Source organism: Amaranthus tricolor, chromosome 3 (assembly GCF_026212465.1).
Source record: "Amaranthus tricolor cultivar Red isolate AtriRed21 chromosome 3, ASM2621246v1, whole genome shotgun sequence".
NCBI classification, from domain to species: domain Eukaryota; kingdom Viridiplantae; phylum Streptophyta; class Magnoliopsida; order Caryophyllales; family Amaranthaceae; genus Amaranthus; species Amaranthus tricolor.
This window is the reverse complement of record NC_080049.1, coordinates 24,010,927-24,035,425: the sequence shown is the minus strand read 5'-3', so window position 1 is coordinate 24,035,425 and position 24,499 is coordinate 24,010,927. Positions and strand designations below refer to the sequence as shown.

At 30.9% G+C, this 24,499-nt stretch overlaps 1 protein-coding gene and 2 long non-coding RNA genes across 4 annotated transcripts; 2 read left to right on the top strand and 1 right to left on the bottom strand.

The window, feature by feature from the left end:
• Nucleotides 1-12,589: 12,589 nt before the first annotated feature.
• LOC130807866 (uncharacterized) lies at nt 12,590-23,625 on the bottom strand. The gene is made up of 4 exons (XR_009040672.1): nt 23,133-23,625; nt 18,259-18,360; nt 17,245-17,366; nt 12,590-12,742 (listed from the first exon to the last, which is right to left on the bottom strand). It is a non-coding gene; the product is annotated as an uncharacterized LOC130807866 (long non-coding RNA).
• On the top strand, nt 12,740-16,313 carry LOC130807867 (uncharacterized). Its single transcript, XR_009040673.1, has 3 exons — nt 12,740-13,700; nt 14,677-14,753; nt 16,037-16,313. It is a non-coding gene; the product is annotated as an uncharacterized LOC130807867 (long non-coding RNA).
• On the top strand, nt 20,950-23,031 carry LOC130807865 (protein RADIALIS-like 5). 2 transcript variants are annotated; one of them, XM_057673237.1, is made up of 2 exons: nt 20,950-21,429; nt 22,781-23,031. In XM_057673237.1, the coding sequence occupies exon 1, from the start codon at nt 21,172-21,174 to the stop codon at nt 21,409-21,411; it is 240 nt and encodes a 79-aa protein (XP_057529220.1). In that variant the 5' UTR covers nt 20,950-21,171; the 3' UTR covers nt 21,412-21,429; nt 22,781-23,031. The 2 variants fall into 2 exon arrangements, with proteins under 2 accessions (XP_057529220.1, XP_057529221.1); XM_057673238.1 differs by having other exon boundaries at nt 20,953-21,423.
• Nucleotides 23,626-24,499: the final 874 nt, after the last annotated feature.

The window sequence follows — 24,499 nt, the reverse complement described above, 5'->3', positions numbered from 1 at the left end:
ACTTCGGTATAGTAGATTTAGAGGTTAGTTGTATGACTTAGATAATGCGGCTTGACAAGGATCTATAAGTAGGACATGTGGCTATCGGTTTATGATTATTGAATATTTTTGTAAACTTAAAAGGTCATTGATGTAGAGAAAGTGTCTTTGTGATAAAGCAAGACAAAAACTATTCATTTAGGGTATATAGAGATGGTCGTGTTAAAGCAAGTAGGTTTATACGTCACTTTTTTGAAAAAATTGAAATAAAGTATATTTACTTTTTAAAATTAATTCGTGTAAAATCAAAATTAACTAAATTCAAAAGGTCATGTTTAGTTCCCTCAATTTTTATTAATCAACTGATTTTTGTTGATTGTTACTGATTTTTACAAATTGAAATTGACTTTTGACTGATTGAAACTGATTGTAATTGATTTTTGATTATAGACTATAACTAATTACTCCCTCCAATTCAGCACTAACGTCCTATTTGCTTTTTGGACACTATTCATCTCTTACTCTTAATTTGTATTTTATTATTAATCTATAAGTTAAAACATAATCAAGTGGGATCTTGTTTGATTCTTCTCAATGCAAGGATTATTCAAATCAACTTTTCATAATTTTTAATTATGCACAATTAGAAATATTAAGGATTAAATAAGTGCATTGGATAAAGTGAAAAAAGCAAATGAGACATTAGCAGTGAATTGGAGGGAGTATTACTAATAAAAACTGGTTTATACTAATCACAATTGATTATTACTTATTATGATTGATTTTTACTTATTGTAACTGATTTTTGCTATTTAAAACCGATTTATACTGAATAAAATTTATTTTTACGGATTATTTTTTTAAGGTGGACTAAACAGAGCCTAGGCAATTTGCGAACAATAAAACAACTAAATATGTTTAACGTTCGTTAATTTTTTCAAACTTCAATCAATAGTTTAAACCGATCGATAATTTGTGATCCCTATGATACTCTTGCCCCGTCACAAAAAGTATTTTAGGAAGAATGGTGAATGCATTATGCAGGACATATTTCACTCATAATTATCTCTAAATATTTCATTTGAAACGTTGTTAACTCCAATACATATTTATTTATAAATAAATTATTTTTCTATATTTTCATTATTTTTCTAGCAAATAATAATTTTCTAGGTAGAGATACAATTTCTAAGAATTTCATTAAATAAAAGTAATGGTCTACCACTATGGTGCAAAATTGTTAATTTGGACGATAATATAATTGGTCATAACCATATGCATAAATGATAATTAATTCACTTAAAATAAAATCAATTTAAATATATACATTGAAAGAACACGTCTATTAGTAACATTGACGTTTGATATTTTATTTTATATGTAAAAAAAGAATGCAATTATTTTACTAATCACATATTCATCCTTGAATATTGATCAATAAAATATTCTTAAAATAAATTAGAAAAAATGAAAAGTATCGATTGAGTAGATATTGACATTATCAAATAATAACTTAAAAATTGCAATGAGTTTTTTTTTAATAAAGTGTTCTTACGTAAGACAAAATAAAGTATGATTTTAAGAATGTTTCAAAGGGTTTTTTTAATATGGCGTTCTTTAAATTTCAATACTTCTATGGTCTCTCTCTATGACTCAAACCTCTATCTTACTAAAGATAGTAATATTTTATCCTAATGTTTCGCAAATAAGACAAATTCACATGTGCTATTGCATTTGTCTAATTTAAATTTTTAATGTAGCCTAAAGAATTAGATTATAGGACGTTTAGCAATTACCTTTTTTATTAGTTTTTTTTGGCTATCTTTTGTCGGTTAGTTTTTGGCTTTGTGGTTGTTTAAATTAGGGGCGTTCAAAAATATTCGGTTTTGAAAACCTGACCTAAATAATCCGAAATCCGAATACAAAAACCAGACAATTTACCTGGTTAACAAATTCTGGATAATCCGGATCGGGTGCCTAATTTCAAACCGGGTATTCGGGTCAGATACAGATCACATTTTTTCAAAATTCGAATAGTCGGCATTTGGTTTATAATTTTTTAAATATTTATTTTGGAAAATAGAAACCCTAATGTACACGTGGGCCTTTTGTTTTTCAACAATACATTACTGATTACTCATGCCACGACACATAGTCACACATTCACATTCTTCATATTTTCTCTTTTCTTATTTTGTTTCTCAAAGACGAAAGTCACTTTGAAACCCTACCATTTTCGATTTTCATCGCCTAACGAGTAGTGACGACGGCCAACAACTACTGTCTTCTTCATCACCATCGTCTTCAAGCCAACCTTCTTCTTAATTGGGTAAGCTTTTTTTCCTCTCATCACCATTTTTTGTTGATGAAATTATTTATATATTCTCTTTGAATCATTTATTTAAGATTCCTTCTTTTATCACTGCCACTAGAAATTGTTATAGTCTTTTCATTGAAAAAAGAAGAGTTGAAATTGTTTTTTCAGAACTTTAAGTCATGAATTTGTCTAACCACAGACTTTTGGACATCGGGGCAAAATTTAAGTTATATGTGTTTGACTTCACATTTTATTAATGATAACTGGAATTTGCAAAAGAAAATCATAAAACTTTTGTCCTATTATTGGTCACAAGGGAATACTTGTTGGTAGAGCGGTCGAAAAATGCTTGATTGATTGAGGTTTGAAAAATATCACGACATTGATCGTAGATAATGCAAGTTCAAATGACATAGCGGCCACTTACCTTAAGAAAAGACTTAACATTTGGGATGCTTGTTTGTTGGAGGGTCAACACCTACATATGAGATGTGCATCACATTTTTAGAATTTGATTGTGAAAGATGGTTTAAATGAAGTTGAAATGTCCGTTTTGAAAATTCGAGCTCTTATAAAGCATGTAAGGTCTTCTCTTGCTAAGCTTAAAAAGTTTAAAGAATTCATAAAAGAGGAGAAAGAGGAGAGCAAAAGTCTTGTTGTTTTGGACATTGAAACTAGATGGAATTCAACTTATCTAATGCTTGAATTTGCTATTAAATTTTAAAAGTCATTTGCTTCTTTATGCATGAAAGACTATGCTTTAGTTAAATTACTTAGGAAGGTTGGTGGTGCTCCTACTGAAGAAGATTGGAAGAAAGTGTCTACTTTCTTACCTTTCTTAAGTGTTTTTCATGATGCAACTTTTAGATTTTCTGCTTCTCGTTATGTAACTTGCAACTCTTATGCACATGAGATTTTTGGGACTAGATTGTTGCTTGCCAACAACATGAGTGTCGATGATGAGGGTATGAGAAAAATGGCTACCAATATGATGATGAAATATGACAAATATTATGAAAATATTGATAATATCAATAATTTAGTGTTTGTAGCTGTTGTCCTTGACCCTAGACATAAGTGGAATTATGTTGATTGGATTGTGCGTGCTTCATATGATGTCACAAAAGCTATTCTCTTGTCATTAAAGATTAAAATTGGTTTTTCAAAGTTTGTTTAATTCTTAATGCTTCTTCTATGCCTCCTCGAAAGACAAGTGGGGCTACTTCCTCCACTTCCACCTCTTCATCCTCTTTCATTTTTACTCAAAGTGGGATTCAAGGAATGGGAAAGGTGGACCCTATTGAACTAATGAATTCAAGATATCAAATGGTGACAGGTTATTCATTAACTAATGTCAACAAAATTGAGTTGGTTAGGTATTTAGAAGATGTATGTGAACCTCATCATTCTAACTTTGAGATTTTACCATGGTGGAAAGATCAAACAAAAAGGTATCTCAGTCTTCAAAAGATTGCTAAATATGTACTTGTTATACCTATTTCTACCGTTGCTTTTAAATCTACTTTTAGTACTAGTGGTCGTATTCTTGATAATTTTCAAATTTTATTAACTCCAAAGATGGTTGAAGCCCTTATTTGCGCACAAAATTAACTTCGTATTTCTGGAACTTCTTTAGCAATAGTGGAGAGCTTGCTTGTACTTGAGGAAACGGAGGAACGTTTGTATAAATTTTAATTATTTTTCAATTTAATATTTAAGTGTAAAAATATTGTTTTTTTAACCTTAGATTGTTCATAACTTTGGTTTAGGTAATGCATTGACTTTGGTGCATTCGGAGGTTATAATTGATGAAACTCTTGACTTCCTTGAAGATGATTAATGGAGTTTGAAGTTTCAACTTTTAAATTTTAATCACTTGCTTTTAGTTTTTAATAGTTTGATGTGTAACTTTATGGTTGCATTTCAATTGACTTATGGTTGTATTTTAATTTCTAAACTCTTTCTATCCCTTACCCCATGATTTGCCTTACATAACTAACTAAGTTAAGTATTTCTAGAGAATTAGTATTTGAATTTTATATAAAAAATTCTAAAAGAAATAAAAAAAAAAAACGCATGTTTAAGAAAATAAAAAAAATCGGGTCGGAACCGGGTCACATTTTTAGGTCTCCGAAAAGCCGGGTACCCGGATTTCCAGATCCGGATCTACCCGTTATCCGGTGTTGAATACCCCTAGTTTAAATAGTTAGTTAAATAACTTTTAAATCAATTGAAAAAATGAATTTTAAGCTAAAATTAAAAATCTACTTATAGTAACTTTTTATTAGTTTTTGGCTTTTTGACAACTTTCTTCTCTAAATAACACAACCAACAACTAATAAATAATTTTTACAACATCTCCATAACAACGATTTTAAACAACTAGTTTTTTGGCCGATGCTTCCAGTTGGTGAAACCACCTAGTATCATCAGCCAACAATTTCAGTTAATAACCATTTGCCAAACAGACCCATAATTTTTCTTGTGACTTTCCATTAATGATACACTAATAGTAATAATTTAGTGTGAGATTCTACTATTGTGTAACCAATATTTGATTAAGATCATAATCGAATTTTGTTTCAATTAAATCATATACAACTCCCTCCAAATGAAGTTTTAGATTCCATTGTTGATGTACTTTTCCTTAACTCTCTCCTTTCTTTAGTATAGAAAGAAATATTTGATTAATTTATCCACACAATAAGTTAATTGATTTGGAAATTTGGTAGAAAGGGGGGAGATCAAAAAAACACTTTATAGCGTAGGCAACCTTCTTAAAAAATCACTAATGCATTCAAGTAAGTTGATTAACCAACCATTACATACTAGTTAATTTCCAAATTTTGAAGTGTACGGTATATATGTACTATAAATGTACGGTATATATGTACTATAAATGTACGGTATATATGTGTAATAATACTAAAGGGTTTACTAAATTCTAAATATACAGAGAGAATAAAATAATAGGTGAAGAATCATGTCTAAAAACTAAAATCTAAAGGGTTCTAGACTATAATAATTCTCCCATTACTAGGGTCTTGATAATCACCACAATTGCATAAAGATATCAATTTATACTCATCATTCATATGGGTCATAATCATAATTAAATACGATCTTATTAATTTTATATTGTCGTTTTGTTAAATAACTATTTGATTAAAACCTAATTAATTTCTAACTCATATTGTCATCTTATATTCTCATTGAATAAACTACTAAGATTAACCTAGTTTATTACTTATAATCGCATCTTATTGATTAAGTTCACAAAAGATTTTAACCTAAAATTAATTGAACGCAAATTTGATTAAAGACTCATAACTCTATCAACAATTTATCCATATATAAGTGGATTTATTTTCTCTATTTTAGAAAAGAAATCTACACACTAATCATGGTAATTAGAAATAAAGAAGAAATTAAAACTATACATTAACATGATACAAACATTAACATGAAATTAAGAACATAAAAAGTTCAGAAATCAAAACAATAATAAATGGGGAAATTTACTTGATTTAAAATGATAAAAGGAATGAACATGAAAAGAATCTTAAAATCATACATTCTATTAATTTTATTGTATTTTAGCAAAATGCAATTTGATTGTAAGCATGTCATTTGTCTTTTTTTTATTGGATAATATTAATGGAATTTGACTTACCATATTTACACATTTGCATTTTTGGAAAAAATTTATACATTAATGAATGCAATAAATCATAATTATTCCAATTATACTGTTATATATAAATGTACAATTAGAAAATTATACTGAAAAATAGATAAAATAATGAAAAATACACTAAAATTATACAACAAAATAAATTACTTTTATTCCAATCATACTTCAATTTATTAAATTATTAGAAGTACATAATTGCCTTTTTTTCCCGCAATAATTGTTAAAAACTTAAATGACATAAATAAATTTAATTGATCATTAAATTCAGTTATTTACATTGTTAGACTACCATAATTACAATTTTGAATTTTAGGAAAAATGTCAGAAATATTGAACCAAATGATAACTATGGAAACAAATAAATTAATGCAAAAAAAATCAAACAACTTCAATCAGTGTGTAGGCAATCAGACTATCTTAGCTACTAAATATAGTGCAATAAAAATCAATCAACTAAAAATATTGTCTGATTTTCTGTAATTTAATTATTCCTTTATAAAAAAAATTTATAATTACTTTCATCGCAAAAATTACAATATAAATAGCCCCATATGGCCATTCCAATTGCTTGCTCATACTAGTTCTTTTCTCTGAGACTTTAGTGTTGTTTAATACTCCCTCCGATCTTTTAATTTAGTCCCATTTCCTTATTTGGCAAAACCTTTGAATTAGTCTCATTTCTATTTTTGGCAATCCTTTTTTACTTAAATACCCTTAGTTCACACAAGTAATTACGAATATACCCCCATATACCTTACTTACCCAACTACCCTTCACTACTTATCCTTCACTACTTACCCTTTACTATTTACCCTTTTTAATGGACCCCACACAACCCTTAATATCCGTGCCCAACCTATATGGGACTATATTGAAAGATCGGAGGGAGTAATATTTTATAAAATAACATTGAGTTTAAATTATATTCAAGAAATTCATAGTAATATCCCATGTTGGTCTATTCCTATCTTAGCCTGTTTTTAGTGATGGACAATTTTACGTCGTCATTTTTAGAGTGAATAACAGGAATGGACCAAGGATTTTCATATGCTACAAGTATAGTGAAATATGTCATCTTAATGAAAATGGAGTATATATCAAGGTGTTTCAAAACCTATAAACTCTTGATTAACAACGTATTTTGAGTTTCTTTATATTTAATTCTTTTTCACTTACAATATACATATGTAAATACTTTATTATCCATCTTCATTTAATATTTGTATTAGTCTAAAATTTCACTAAAATATTAAGGTATTTAAAAATCTGTGCATCGCACGAGTTTTAATACTAGTAATCTTTTAAATGACAAACTTGGAATGAAAATCTCTTATGAAAACTAGGGTTAAATCCAATAAAATTAAAACTAAAGGAAGAAGATGAAAAAGAAGATTAATTAAGAAAAGATAGAATAAAACCTAGGTTAATATCCTAACAATACTAAATAATATTTAGGAATTAAAATTAATAAGAAGCTACAAAGACTTAATGGAAAAACTAAATTCCGTGTCTAAATTTATGAATTAAAACCCAACTCAATATCCCTAATAATAAATAATAAACTAACAGGAATAATACAATTTTAATAATTTTGGGCTCATATATAAGACCACATAAGAGGAGATCTGATTGGATATAGACCTCATGATATTCGAACATAAAACCAATTGGTATTATGAGAAGTAGCCCATCAAGTATACATATAGGTCAGATTTTCTCTAATTTTCACATGGGGGTTAATTTCAAACATTTCCCTTCAAATGTGAGTCTATTTTTTATAAGATTATTATATGAGCTATGGAAGAATATAAGAATTTGAGAACAGTTATATATTCATTGATACAGAAGGATACAATATATATACTAGTAGTGATTACAAGGTATAGCCATACATAAGGAAAGCAAGAATAATTATGGCTAAACTAAAGGCAATCAAAGATCACAGTCAAAAGGAAGATAACCGGATCATATCAATGACAGCTATATATTACTATTAATACTAAACTACCTAAAATAAAACAATAAACAGAAGAGTAAAGAATATATAAATTATTACAAAGAATATTATATGAGATATTTACTTATTATTTTTTTAAAAATTATGTGCAACGTCATTATTTTCAAATCCGCAATCATTGGAAATTGTTAATTGAAAAATGTCGACTCTGATACCAGCTATTGGAAATTATTAAGGGGAAGTAAAGAATAACTATGAAAATATGCTAGAAGATAGTACAATTTTTTATTACATGATTATATAATTTTACGATCCGATTCAACAATAATATTGACATTAACAAAATTGAATTTGTTTAATGATATGGAGTTTTAAATAAATATTGAACATTATTCTATTACTTTCTTATAAATGACGTATTAATGATTTTTAAATTACAGTTTTTAAATATCTAAAATTAATGTTTATGAGTAGAGACTAGAGACTATATATTTTAGGAAAATTTTGCGTAATGATCCTGAATTTTAGAGTATTTAATGCGGTAGACAAACTTTTTTTTAATCCGCGTAGTGACTTTAAGCTTTACCATTTTTAATCTCTGTGATCCTATGTTAATTTTATTTTCTTCCATTACCTCTTTAAAGCTTCCTTCCTTCTTCCTTCTAACCTTTATATTTCCCTAAAACTCAAACCCTAAAACAGGATCATGGCAAAATGTTATTCACACTAACCATATATTCCCCATAAATCAAACCCTACAATCTATAGCAAAATCAAATTGCCAAAACATCCCCCGAAAAAAATTTCAAAATCAAATTGATAACCCAAATTTAACTAATGAAGAACTTTTGTTTTTAAAGAATATAGGTACAATAGGAAAAAAAAAAAAAGATGCCTTAATGAAGTATTCGAAGAAAATAAAATTAAGGATAGATTAAATAATTAAGGAACTAACAACACCAAACAGAAAATTTGACATTAAGGTAATGAAAATTTAAAATGGTAAAACTTAAGGTTACCACGCAGATTAAAAAAAAGTTTGTCCACCTCGTAAAAAACCCTAAAACTTAGGGCCACCTTGTGCAATTTTCCAATATTTTGAAATACTTATGTTTAATCACAGTAGAATCATATAATCTTAAAATTCATTCCGATCCTACCCCTTAAATGATCTCAATTAGAATCTCAATCTTACAAATTTAAATATGTGCGCATATCATTCCTGTGTTAATGTAACTATCATCATCAAATGAGATTTGGTTCATTATTTGCATCTACCTAATACCATTCTCCTAAGTAATAATCAATGACAATAATGTTATCTAAAAATGATTAGAAAAAACACGATCAAAAATCATGTCAAATGATTTTTCTATCTTAACTTTATTAAATAAATTTCCATGTCATGAGTATTTATATATAGAAAATATTTGAGAATTAGGGTGTGAGGTGTCAAGGGATGATTGACTCCTTGTGTACATTAAAATTGTGAAATCAAAAGAGGTCTCAAGAACCACATGATTTTTTTCCCAATACTTATTTATTTTGCCTTATTTTCTATTTTAATTTGTTTTACACAATTTACATTATTTTTATTTTAAAAAATAGTTAATTATTTTTTTAAATTTCACTCATACATATTTTTATTAATTTTATTTGCATAATTTATTTTTTCTATTTATTTATTGACAACTATTATGATTTAAGAAAGAAAACTTTAATTTTCTTTTATGAATTCATGATTAAACATCGCCACCCTTTTCATCTTATCGCCAACCCCCTCAATGAAAATTATGAATTTGCCCCTAGATTTAAAAAAATTACGAATTTGACATGGACTTAAAATTTCTTAAAAAATGTAAATTGCACTTAATAACACTATTATCACTTTAATTCTGAACATTTTTAATATAATTCGAAATTTAAAAAAAAAAAAGAAATTAATACCACACGCACAAAAAGTGCGACTGGAATTATATTTTTTATTATTTTTTTATTAAACTATTAATAAAAAATAAAAAATTAATTAACAAATAAATTTTAATTAATATATTATTATTATATTAAAAAATAATTAAACATTTAAATAAATTATTTAAATTCAAAACTAATTATTATAATAACATTATCATAATATAATAATATATTAAAATAAAATAATTTATTACAACATCTATTAAATAATAATAACTTAAAAAATAAATTAATTAAACAAGAGAAATTGTATAATTCGAAATCAAAAAAAAATTAATAATAATAATTTCAGTCGCACTTTTTGTGCGACTGATATTTTTTTTTAATTTTGAATTATAAAATTTCTTTTGTTTAATTAATTTATTTTTTAAGTTATTATTATTTAATAAATGTTGTAATAAATTATTTTATTTTAATATATTATTATATTATGATAATGTTATTATAATAATTAGTTTTGAATTTAAATAATTTATTTAAATGTTTAATTATTTTTAATATGATAATAATATATTAATTAAAATTTAGTTTTTAATTAATTTTTAATTTTTTATTAATAGTTTAATAAAAAAATAAAAAATAAAAAATAATTCCAATTGCACTTTTTGTGCGACTTGTATTAATTTTTTTTTTTAATTTCAAATTACATTAAAAATGTTCGGGATTAAAGTGATAATAATGTTATTAAGTGCGATTTACATTTGTTAAGAAATTTTAAGTCCAGTGGCAAATTCGTAATTTTTTAAAATTCAAGGGCAAATTCGTAATTTTTATTTAAAAGGAATGGCGATAAAATAAAAAGAATAACTATGTTTAAGGATGGGTTTCTTTTACCTTAGTTTAAAAGCATAGTAGATTACATTTCTGACATACTTCTATGGCTTAGGTGGGTTCAAAAGTCAACCAGATGAAACCAAATAACATCAGTATCTTGAATCCTATTCACTTTAATAATAAGTGCTTGACTAGTTGACTTGCTATATAATCTTTAATTTTGGGGAATAAATTAAATTTGACATGATTTTGTGATGCTCATTAACTACACCATTCACTGACCATTTCCTACGTTTCTTATCCACATGCTCCATGTATTTTTTTGTATCTTTCATCTATTTGCTTTCAACCAATGTTTTCATTTAAAAAATCTCATATAGTTGGGACAATAAATTTCTTATTAGGATTATAGGTGACCAAGGTAATTACGATTTAATTAAAGCAATTAATTAAGTGTGTTAGTATGGTAATAAAAGGGTCGATCATGTACTAGCATGATATTGATTAGAGAATAAAGAATCTTAGTACTAATGATTGAACAATTATTGGTTGGTGAAGTTTTAGAAAGCGACCTAAAGAATCATGTTAGGATAATGAAGTTAATTCATAATAACACATTATAACAATTTAGGCAAGTTAATTCATAATAACACTTTATAACAATTTAAGCAAGTTAATTCATAATGAAGTTAATTCATAAGGTTTAGAGTATAGAGCTATGCAAAATTGTTAAGTAAGTTAATTCATAAGGAAGATCAAAACTCAAAAAAATGCACAAATATATACAAATCCAAGTAAATGCACAATCAACAACCTACATTTGAACACAATATTCAAACTTGCATAAATCCTAATTTTCGGATAAAAATACAAAAAAAACAAAGAATTAAATACCTTAGACAACTCCAAGTATATGCTAGACCACTTTACTAGTGTTGAATTAGAAGAGGGAAGGGATTGATTGAAGGTTTAGAGCTTTTTAATGGAGGAAAATGAGGGAGTATGTGTCGACTGTTACTTTAAGGTTTAATGAAATTGGGGCAAACGAGAAAGGAAGAAGCTGCTGCTAAATTTACCACGCATGAGTCGTTATTAATAACAGCGAACAATGACTGAAGGTAAAAAATGGTCAAACTCCTTGTTCGCTGTTAGTAACAGCGAACAAACACTTTAACTTTTATTGATCTTAAGTCATCGTTCGCTGTTACTAACAGCGAACACTACCAAACCTCAGGTTTAAGAAAAAATTGCTTATCTTGAGAAATAGTTTCAAAAGTTGGCTATAATATAATTTTTTAATATATTTTTGCTTATTTGTTTTAATTTTCATTGAGTTTTGAGACACTATTGTGGGCTTGGTGCCTTGTTCTTTCTTATTTTAAGGCACAAAAAAACTACATTTAGAAAAATACTTTGGTTGTTTGGCACATGGGATTTGGGGAAGGGAATGAGACTTTGTTCCAAAAAAAAAATCTAAATCTTTGTTTGTTTAAAGGGAATGGGAATAGGAAATGGGTATAAAAATGGAGAAAATCCCTAAGAATTAAGTCTTGGGGTAAGGATAGTAATTGGTGATACTTTCATTTTCATTTATTTCTTGTAAGTCCCTAACATGCCAAATAAGGAATGAGACTTTTATATCTTTAATATCTCAACTTAAAAGTCTCATCTTAAAGTCTCACAAATCCCATTTCTTTATGCCAAACACCCATTAGATTTATTTTTGATTGTTTGACTGACTTTAACACTATTTATGTACTAAGTTTGACTTTTTTACTAATTAAAAACACAATTGAGAGCTTATTGGATAAACTGAACAGACAGCATATATCTTCAACCAGACAGTCTGTTGATTGAATTACCTACCAGATCATATGAGTAGCACGCCCAAAACTAGTACCAAAAAAGGCTATACAAATGACTATTAGAACGATAATAATGGTACATAGTCTTACAAGTTACAATGACAAAAATCACAACTTCTACAAGGTATTGCAATATGAGCTATCTGGGTTTGCAGGTCCAAACTCCTAACAGAGCTTCATCCCTGCCAAGAAAATTAATTATCGATGAATTAATTAGTATGCTTTGAAGCAGCAATCTTATTCTTAAGAACAAAGATCGTAACAATGAGTCCAAGGTCTGTTGCAAATGAAGAATTACTTCAGGGGAGCTAGCTAAGAGTCCAACAGTATCATGCTTGGCCCTGCCGTAAGAGTGCATAACAGCATAAGAGATCGACTAATATGCAGTTTGAACTACTTTTAATCTTTAGCCTTTATTAAAAACCGAGTAGGTTTGTACTTCTGTAACACCCCGAGATTTTCTGATGTCATTAATTAGTATTTTAATAACTTTTGGGGATTTTATAATTATGTTAAATTAATTTAGAAGTAGTTTTAATAAACTCTTTTCATATACGAATTCAAATATTAACATATATTTATATTAAAAATACAATTATAATTTCTAAATAAAGACGTTCGAATCAAAATAATTATTTTATTAAAATGAGTGAGCACACGAAAGTGAGTCTCTTAGTTGGGTCTCGCAAGAAAATAAATCTAGATAAATAAATAAATAAGTGTATATATTAAATAAATAGGATGAGTTAGAGTTTTAAGGGGTATTACTCCCTCCCACACTCAATTCACACGCCGTCACTCCCCCTCTCTTCTCTTCTCTCTTTCTCTTCTCCCTTTCCCCTTGTTGTGCCGCCAATAGCTGGCTCTCTATCAGCTGCTCACGACCAGCCTCAGTTCACCACCATCAGGCCGCCTGCCTTTTTCCCTCCACCGTGAGCAGCCACCAAGCAAGGTAGACCCTCTTCCTCCCCACGAACAATCATGAGCAGCAGGTGGTTGTGTCGCCTGTTCCCAGCTGCGAGCAGAGCTGCGTGTTGCTCTCACAGCAGCTGGCGGCCCCTAGTGCCACCAACTCCCCACCTTGGTCCTCCACCACCACAACAACCACCTAAAATCTTACCCTTTTCTAGTTCCTCCATTGTAAGCCAACTTTTTTATTTTCTAATTAATTTTTTAGTTTTAATTGGAGTTTTATTAAGTGTATTGAGTTTGATGTTGGTTTTGTGTTAATTTCATTGAATCTTTTGTGGCTAAGAATTTGATTGATGAATTAAACATGTTTATGACTTAGGGTTTGAAGTGTGATTTGAAATTATGGGTTGTGTGTTGATTTTGTATTAGTTTCTTCGAATCTTAGTATGGATAGTAATTAAATATGTTATCTTTGAACACGAAACGATTAGGACTTGGATTTAGAGATGAAATTACTAATGATGTGTGTTTTATACTATATTTTGGTGATGATTGATTAAATAACTTTAAAGTTGTTTTAAGATTTGGTCGATTGGTTATTATTGTGAATAATTAGTAATGGTGATGATGTTAGTTGACTATGAAAGTGATTTTGATTGATTAAATTGAGAATAATAGTTACTAATTGTTGTGGTTTGATTGTTGTGAATTACAAATACCCTTATTAGGTTGTTATTGAAATTATAGATACATGATATTAGTAAGCCAAGAGCATAATGTCAACTTATCGTCGATGGTTGCTAAAGTTATTTGTCGTGTTGTTTTGACTATAGTTCTTAATAGCTTTGGAGAATGTAACAAATGATATCTCGATACGATAACTCTAAGATTTGCCTTATCGTTATATTAATGTTATATTAAAATTGTAAGATTTAGTTGTGATTAATTATTTTAGGGTAACGCGAGCCGATATGCTCAAAATTAGTTAATGTAAAGAAACGATTCACACATACTTCTACTTTAAATTGATGGAAAGACTTATGTTGTGTTGAGTTAATGATTTTGACTTGTATTGAATGAGTTGTGTGCGTGCTAGAGTAATCGAAAACTCATGTTGAATGGGTGATAGCGGTAACTTTGGTATTTAGTTTGGTATGGCAAAGTAGTTAAGGGAACTTATTAGTTCTACTCATAACTTATATAGGTGCCCATTTCGTAAGAGGAAAGTAGAGCCTTAGTTGGATGATTTTGTGACTTTTGATCGTGCAGTGACGCTTACAGGTACGTACACGCAGTAACGAACCCTTATATGCAATTTTATTTAAGACATTATTGTTCATTGTAATAATATGCATTGCATCAAAACAATGAGATACTAGTGAGTACGCCTTATACGAAAAGTTGTCGACTATGAAATCCTTGCGCTTAGAATAGTTATAGAGAATGAAATTGTTAGTAGGAGGCGGGGACCACCCCCTTATTTATTTAAGAATTAGATTATGCCTTAATTGAAGTTAGAATGACTCCTTTATAGGTGAACTTCATATTCTATTGAGTGGCTCAGTGGGTTTTGGCGCGCTGCTATCCCAGGGCGCTCATTAATAGTCGAAAGTGGAAGTTATTCCCACCTGATAAAGTATTAGATTATGATTAGCTGGCATGACTCAACTGGATTATGTCCGGTTGATTTAGTAGTCCCCTAGGTGAGGTTCGACGGGACCACTGTAAGGGGGGTATGAGCATGCTTGAGTCATTGGGCGCCGAGGGGCAGATACTGCCCCTTGACCGAGGTGTTACCATGCGGGCCTTGCAAACCCCAATATGGTGGCCTCTTCACTGGTTTAGTACCCTAGTGTGTTAGTTTTTCGCGAAGGTAGGACTCGAGAGGGTCAGCTGAAGGGGGCATGAGCTTATACTTTGCCATGGGCGCCGGGTGGCCGATAACGCCCTTGGCCGTGTCACTATGCCAGGAAGTAGAGAAAAGATCCACTGATAGAAAACTATTCAGTGATAGAAAGTTTATTCATTGATCGAAAGTTATTTAATGATAGAAGGTTCATTCTTTGATAGAAAGCTTACACATTGATAGAACGTTTACTCATTGATAGAATAGTTTATGCTAGTGAGAAGTGTGCTAAGTTAAGTTACCTCGAGGGTATTACAGACTATGATCACACTTACCTTAAGATAGCAAGCTCTATAAGGTCATGTGTTAGGTATTTTGTTAATGCCTTGGTCGAGTTGATACTATACGTGTTTTGCAAGAGTTTATGTTTGAAAAGATGAGCGTGAAGACCTGCATTCTACCCAAGAACACGTGGTTCGGGTTGGAAAGCACGTAATGAAATTAAGAAGTATAAGTGACCGATAAACGGTTACTATCTGTGCTTGCGTTTTATGAAATCATCTTATGTTGTTTTATGATATAATGCTATCTAGTATTTGGCCTTATTATATTTGATGCTAGTTATTGACGTGTACGTGTTGTGTTTATTATTGATTGTTGATGACTTTCTATGATTATCCTGCTATGACACATTGGCCTTTGGTCTAATGTCGAGCAGCAGGAGGATCATAGAACAGGCGTACCAGGTACTGGAGCTTCAATTGCATTGCATTGCATTGGGAGAGAGTGATAAGGGCGAAGCATAACCCGTGTCATACTGCTATCTTTCGATTTTGTAGCTCTGGTTATCTTTTGTAAACTTTGGTTGTATATGTTTTGTTATGAGGCCTTGTGTCCTTCCTCGTATATTGTATTTCCGCTGCGTAGTTAATAACTCTGTATGGTTTTAAGGAATTAAGTCTTTTTAAAACGCAAACGTCGACACTGGAACCACGATCCATACTTGACATGTTGATTTAAGAAGCCGGCGATGAATCATCCCGGAGTGGTGTGAGATTTTAAAGGCAATGATGTCTTAGATTAGTTTAATGTTTTATTGTGCTAATTGTTCTACCACATGTTCGATTTTTAGAAGAGATGTTGCCGAAATTTCCACTCACCTTTTTAATGTTAATATTTAACGTTTATCCAAATTCTTTTCTTTTCTTTTATGTAACACCCGAATTTCCTCCCGTCCTTTACGGTTTTGGTTTCGTTAAGGGGTCGGAAATTCTGGAGTGTTACAACTTTACTGAAGTCTGATATCTCAATATCTATCTGCGAAAGAGGTCATCACCAAGTCAGAACTCGACTATTATTACATTTAAAAGAAAACATAAGAAGAACAGAACACTATACCATATCATATCATCATACTCAGTAAATCCCGCTTATACAGTTAGGGTCTGGGGGTAGATGACATACAAATCATGCCCGTACCCCCTCCTAAGAGAGGGTAGGAGGAATGCGGTCAATTAACCATACCAAACCATAGCAAGAACAGAATGTTAAATGTTATTTCATAACTGACTAAAATAAGTGCTACTACTGCAGTAGTTTGGGGTCCATGAACTTGACACTCCTATGGAAAATCAATGATTTAAACTATGCATTCGTTAAAGGGAAAATGCTTTCTTATGCCATAATAGTAAACACAAGAACCCTGATTCCAAAATAGCGAATAGCGGATAGCCTATTACCATCACTTTCATCGCAACTTATTAAGAAACCACAAATAATGCTTGAGGGTATAACCCCACCCTTCAAAATATTTAAGTATGAAATTTTTTATGAGAAACACAGTAAATGCAGTGTTGGTGTTTAGCAACTAGTGTCCCGTACACAACTGTAAAACAACGGAAAGCGGAGAGGGGAAGAAACCTATACCAGATGTTCGAATCTTGAACGATATTATGGAGAGTATTGTCCGTACACTTTGTACTATTATTGCTCAACCAACATTTTTCATGCCTCTCCTTGCTTTATGTTTATCAAACTCTGCACCTCATCTAAAACGAAACAAGGAAACACTTATTGTAAAGAATTCTAGCAAAAATTCTGTGTTTCCATTATAATTAGAATTCTGGGGATAGGATTATAGGACTTGCACAATTACATTTAAAATTTGTGTGTACTCGTAATATCATAAGGTGATTTCTTCTGTGATTGAATGAAGAGCAGTCGTTCTTTCTTAACTGTGGTGCACAACATACAGAGGATACAAATCAAATAGATGAATGAAAGTAAACTATGGAGCTTAAGGGCATAGCCAAGCAATTAGGCACACATCCATCATTTCAAGGTCACAAGTTTAAGCCCTCATACATTCATACAAAGGAGATGTCATAAAGAGAACTGAATTTAGGTGCGCTAGTGCCTATGAGCTTAGGCTTGCAAAAGGCACCCATTTCATAGGCCCAAGTCTTATCATGATCAAAAGAAGCTAGCAAAATATGCTCAGATAAGATTCGTTCATAAATCTCGTGTCTTTGTATTCACTAGGGACAAAGGAAATTCACTGAGATCGATTCAAGTTTTTCATCATTGGCCTCAAGGTAGGAAGAATATAATAAAAATCTTACATAAAGTGTTTGGGCACAATTCTCATCTACGTGATTTAAGATGGAGACATATTTTGATTCGAAGCAAATTAATTTTTAGGCCATCTTAACCATCACTTAGAGGTGGAAAACTCTAGAAGTTAAGCCTTATATTCCATGCATTTCTTCTCTTTACCCAGCAACCATCACTTTTCATGCCATCAGCACATCCATCAGACATTCAGTGATATAATAGAAACAAGTCTCGGGGAAAAAAATAATTGATAGTAAAATGTGTACGAGTAAGAGGAGGAGGAGAAGATAAGAGATTCGAGATTTTAGAATCATGATCATGATTTACCTTAAGGACCATTGTGGGTGGACATCTCTATCACATTTCTGGATCCCCTTTCCTCCAATGCTACACTAGAACAAGTTCCACCAACCTCAATCTTTTTCCTTCCTGGAAAATGAAAGTCAAATAATCAAGAGGTTTTCTATTACAAATGTCTTATTTCTATAAAATTAACAACCAAAAATCAATTTTCAACACATAAGGGCTAAAACATTGACAAACATTTAGTTAATGACTCATAAAATGACTATTTTCTCGTCTAAAACGAGTTTGGTAAAGAAGAATGATTTTTAAGGGCAACTTTTATGATCAACTTGAGACCTCCTCCATCTCTTGTGAGATCGTCCCTAGCTAGAATTTGTGTAAAGAAAAGGTGATCTAGTTTTCAACAAAAAATATGATTATCTCAGTTATGTCCATCTCACGGCCAACTTTATCAATTCATCGATAAGAAAGTCTACTCATTTATGTCCATATTTGAAATTTGTACAAGTACATACTACATAGTACACACACATATATGGTATTCACATACGATTTGCATATTACTCCAAAGGCATTCCAGGAATCCACTGGGACGTATTTTACAAACAGCAAGGACCACTACAATGTCAAAACCATATGCATAAACTATCTTTATTCCATATCAAAATACTAAAACTGCACAAAACTTAAATATCTGAGCATTAGAAACGATAATTTCGAGTTAAATGTACCTGAATATAATCAAAATGAATGGACAGTAGTCATGCCACTTACTAAAAGGGTTAGATGCTACAAGCAACTTGATCAGTAGCAAATAAATTGCAAAAGATAATTCCAATATGTTTAAAAGTATATGCCTAAGTAGAAATACTCCACACTCACTGAATAAAATGTAGTCCATATCTTGATTGAATAAAAGCAAGTGGAAGAATCAAAATCCAAGCAAATATAAGAATCATTAGCCAGAAGATCTTCAAAGATGTGATGGGAGTCCATTGGAAGTGTATTAGTTCCTATAAATGGTATCTGTATATATTATTGCCTAAAAGGCATCATGTAGCTAGGTATAAAAGGTTATTTGATCCGTACAAAGTGGTGAGCAAACCTTTTTGAAGCTTTCTTTACATCCACTAAAACCACTAAAGTGTAATTGTGTAAAAAAAGTGTTGTGATTCTCCAGTTAGTTCAGAATATAAGTCATTACACATGATTATGTCAGCTTGAGTCAGAAATTGATGCTCCGTTCTCAAAAAGATAATGTTCGTCGATCAAGTAAATCATCGGAACAGTAATTACCGTGATATTGATTTCTGAATTAGCCCACTGTTATACTCCAATTTGTTAGCCCACCGACTGCACTGTATTCAGGCAGGGTGTGCAGGCTGAAAAACTGGTTATTTACAAGACGAATTGAGTGCTCCTGTAATTGTAATTCGAAGGGCTCTTTGGACGCATCTCAGTCAGTGGAATTTTGCTTTGCTTCACTGACAAACAACTTGCGGATTTTACCTTCTCTTGCTTCTCTAACATGAATGGATAAAAACAGATTGGTTGTTTTTGACAAAAACAATCGAAAACCCATTGTAATTGGTCATCATTCAACGTTTTGCTCAAGCATAGGAGGCCAAAATCATACTAGCTACATCAATCATGACATAAAACCTTAGGCCAGCCAAAAACAAATAGCCTTTTATTAAGGCCCTAATTAGCCCTAGTAAAATGACATCTAATCTAACTTATCAAAAATAACAAGAACCAAACTTAATAAACTGAAACTAACAGAAGCGCATGTTTCGCATTTATTGATTATTTTGCAAAGTGGAAATAATAAGTTAATAATAGCTAACATAAACGAGGTCCAAGAGTGGGTCATACCTCCTTTCCAAACTACAATTTTGAACTTGTGGGTTGTACAATTGACACTATTGGATAGTGTAACCAAACTAAGCTGTGAAGATCATTTCTTAACACGCTCTAAATACTGGAAGAGCACCATGAAATAGGTAATAGAAGTGTTAGCTCAGATTTACTTTACTTCATTACAGCATAAATAAATATTAGACGAACCAGATTTCTATTAAGACTCCTTTTCCAGATATTATCACCCTGCTTCACCAAGGAGAATTAGAAAATGGCCAACTCACATACACATTGGGAAATTCGGTCCTTCACAAAGCAGCTTTATCATCAAGAAATTTGTAATTTAGTTGGACATTCTATATTAGACTGCACTATGATTGTGCCCATGGTGAACGGCCAAATTTAAGTCTAGGCACACCAAGAACATTAAAACTAGCCACTGTGGTTGAGATAAAGGTTTGGACTGTTTGGTGTTTCTACAAGAAAATAAACTAAAGCTTAAGCACACTTAAGTTGGGTATCACTCAGGGGAACATAACAAAAAAGGAACAACAGGGAATAATATGACGCAGACTAATGAAACATACATTAGTGGGTATTAATTAATTCTCATAAAACAAAATCAAATAAGAATCTTAGTAACTAATGAATATAAGTTGAAGGGAATTAGTCTGCAACAATATGATAAACAAGAAAAATCAAGCTGATGGAACTGTAAGTCCCTTCAATACTGATTCTCTTCCTTTGCCTAATCAATTTGTGGTTTCAAAAGTGTGAAGGGATCACTGCTTAGAATACTTTTCTCAGATTCTCCCAGCTGGAACTAACCCCACAAGCAACTTTTTCTCCGGTTTATAAGGAGGTAACTCTGTTCATCTCAAACCATCCCAACTTTCAATTCCTAGGAGTCTTCTCTAACTTGGGTGACCAGTCCTTCTTCTGGTCACACTTCTTCACTGACCATTTTGATTGCCGCTAGGAAAACACCGTTGCTCCTTCACTTCTTTCATCCTACACGCTTTTTAATCTACAACTTGATCCCTTAAGTAAAAAGTAGGCATTAAACTGTTACAAATGGCATCTTCCTCATGCAGCTCAAACTCCTCATGGACATCCAAGCAAAACAAACTGTTTGAAAAGGCCTTAGCTAAATATGATAGTGAAACCCAAGACCGTTGGCAAATGGTTGCCAAGGATGTGGGGAAATCTCCAGAAGAAGTAAAGAGGCACTATGACATCCTTGTTAGAGACATTAAAAGTATTGAGAATGGTCAAGTTCCATTCCCCTACAAGTCATCTGGCCGCAATGTCTAAACGACCAAACAAGTGAGGGTAATCTAATCTTGATCTTGATGATCAACATGCATAGCAATTACTTCCTATCATACATTGCATACATCATTGTCCATGCAACCATTATTGTGTTACTAGATAGAACTTTATGTGCCGAATCCGTTCCATGGTAGGACTAATATATGGCGGTTCAGTAGTTTCTATTTAAAACATAATTCATAGGACTTTAAATAACTTCTAGAGTAAGTTTACGAAGTACTATCACTCGATTAGCTCGTTCTCCAATCTCCACCAATTAAAAAGAAGACCGTCATCAACTACCTTTCAATACATGCATCATTCTTCACACTCTCACAGTTAACTTCACACATAAAAAGTAAATAATATTGTGTGGCATGAAGACGACATGCAACCTAAGCATTCATTTCAATAGATCGGAGAGACTATAAAAACGGAAGTTAAAAACCTGGTTGACGTACACTCATGTTCAATAAATAGCTTTTTTTACCATAAACACTTGAAACTCTATTTTCTTAGCAGGAAACATACATGTAAAACTTCCTGACCACAGCACATCCAACTCCTTATCTAGTGCTCAATCCCTCCCCACAGACCCTTTCACGCACCACCTAATGAAACAAGTGGGAATTAAAAAGAAGAAAGAAAAGGAACCCCATTTGACATTCATTGAGATTTTGGATAATATATCCTGTGTCTCTAATGTTAGCAAGTCCAGCCAGCTTATCTTTATAAGATTCCAACTACTAGATTGCATGATGATACTCCAATAGCCCATATCCAGCACTTTTTCTTCTTTTATTTATCTAGTTAACCTTTTGTCCTCATTTGGAGGCACAGTTTTAATAACTCAACATATCAAACTATTTGGAAATCATCAGTTCTGAAACTCAAGTTTGTTGCATTTAAAACTCAACAAACATAACTCATCACTTAACTTGACCTTTCAAATGCCACCAGTTAAAGTTAAGAATCATTCATAGTTTAATAAATATCTTTACCAATCACCACTCTTTTTTTCCTCAACTAAATTTACATACAACATGAAATTTGGATTTTAATCACTATAAAATAATTCGCTAGAAACTTCATTTTATTGAATTCACAATTCGCTATAAATAGTCAAAATAACCCAAAATCCACCAGAGTTAGTTTTTTCGGTTCGCAATTGCAAGGAGATTGGTGAATCATGTGATACTCGTTTTGACATTCAATTTGTTTATCAGAATCTTAGGTTAGGCTAGTGGTTGAGGGTCACTGCATACATGATAAATTAGTTCTCTCCAACCTACCCACAAATCAAAATAACATTTAATCTTATTTGCCGATGAAAAAATCTTATAACTTCGATTATTTGTTTATGGCTTTCCAGGCTATCCTACCATGTCTGTATAAAAGATGAAGGCAGAACTACATCCATTTTATTCACTCCAAGGACGTTATCTTGGGCATTTTACAGTCGATTTAAGTACATTTCAAATGAATTTAGCTATCAATCATGTAATCTTTAATGCTATGAGCTATGTAATTGTGTGATTTTTGTTTGTTTTTTGTTCGATTGAGATTGTCGGAGTCTATGTAATGTTGTCATTAAGCATTAATGAACAGTATGAAGTTGTTATTTATCGACATTTTCACATAAACGAACAAATCAAAGAAGAAAAAACAAAAAATTACCATTGACGAGAGAATTAAACCTAAGGAAAGGAGTAAAGATTGTTCACCTTTATGATTCATGATTAACTGAGAAAACAGCTTTTTGGTGGAGAGATCAGAATTCAGAAGAATTAGAATCAGAATATCCACTTTTAGATGGAGCAACAATGTGCAATTTCATCCGGGCGTTGAGGACCTTGAGGTGAAAAGCCATGTAACAATCAGGACCCTTTTGAATTTTAGTCCTTATTTTAAGTCACTTATTACTTTAATTTGTATATTATTTTTTTAATTTCATCCATAACCTTATGCGGTCTCCTCGCGTTAACGATAAATTTCATCCAACCTAATTTCTATTTTCATTATACAAAATAAGAGAGACAGAGGAGCATCTAATAAATTTTTGAGTCATATGTACAAACTCAAATTGATAAGGACACTAGTGGCGGAGCTACCTTAGAGCTCACGGAGTTATGTGCCCCTAGGCGTTTTTTTTTTTTTAAAAAAATTCAAAGTAGAGTTTTCTATTGGTAAGAGTAAAAGTGTAAAATTAATACTAAAGTCTTTTGATGATAAATACTCTCTCATTTAAGTAATTTTATCTTGTTTATTTAATTTATCTTATTTTTTTAATTAGGTTAGTTGATTTATTTTGTTCAATTCCTTTTATGGTATGTGGTATACTCGTATTTAAAATTTTAGCAAGTAAAGGTAAAATAGTTGTTAATTTTACAAATAAAATTGTGTCGAAACTTCGTTTATTAGTTGGTGCCCCTAGGACTCCGAACTCTGAATCTGCCACTAAAGGTCACTAATCTATAAATAGCTAGCCGTTCTTGTGAAAGATCGTCTGTCGGTAAGACGACCTTAAAACAAAGAATTTAAATGCTAATAGTTATATTAATTGGACTATTCATCATAAATAAAGAAAACTTTTTGTGATCAAACCATGTTACACAACGATTTCTAATCTATGAATACTTCTTTAGTATTATTTTTATATAGTATTTAAAAAAATAAATAAAGAATTAAGTCAAAAAATAGAGTCTATTCCCATTATATTGCTCAAAAAAAAAATAATTTCCACTTTGCATTATGTGGGAAACTATTTCCCACATTACCGTCCACGTCAGAAATTTTTTTTTTTTTTTTCCAGACAAAACCGCCACTTGAGATGGCGGTTTGCCTTAAGCACTAAACCGCCACATGAAGTAGCGATTTGCTTATTAATTTTTTTTTTTTAAAAAAAAATTAAAATGACATGTTGTTTTGTACTGCTATAAAACCGCCACTTGAAGTGGCGGTTTGCTTACTTTTTTTTAAAAAAAAAAAAATTTAATAATGTTTTGTACTACTACAAAACCGCCACTTGAAGTGGCGGTTATCTTACTTTTTATTTAAAAAAAAAAAATATTGTTTTGTACTACTATAAAAC

Bases quoted from the DNA above. Each gene is read 5' to 3' on its own strand.
- LOC130807865 (XM_057673237.1), top strand. From the start codon at position 21,172: ATGGCATCTTCCTCATGCAGCTCAAACTCCTCATGGACATCCAAGCAA.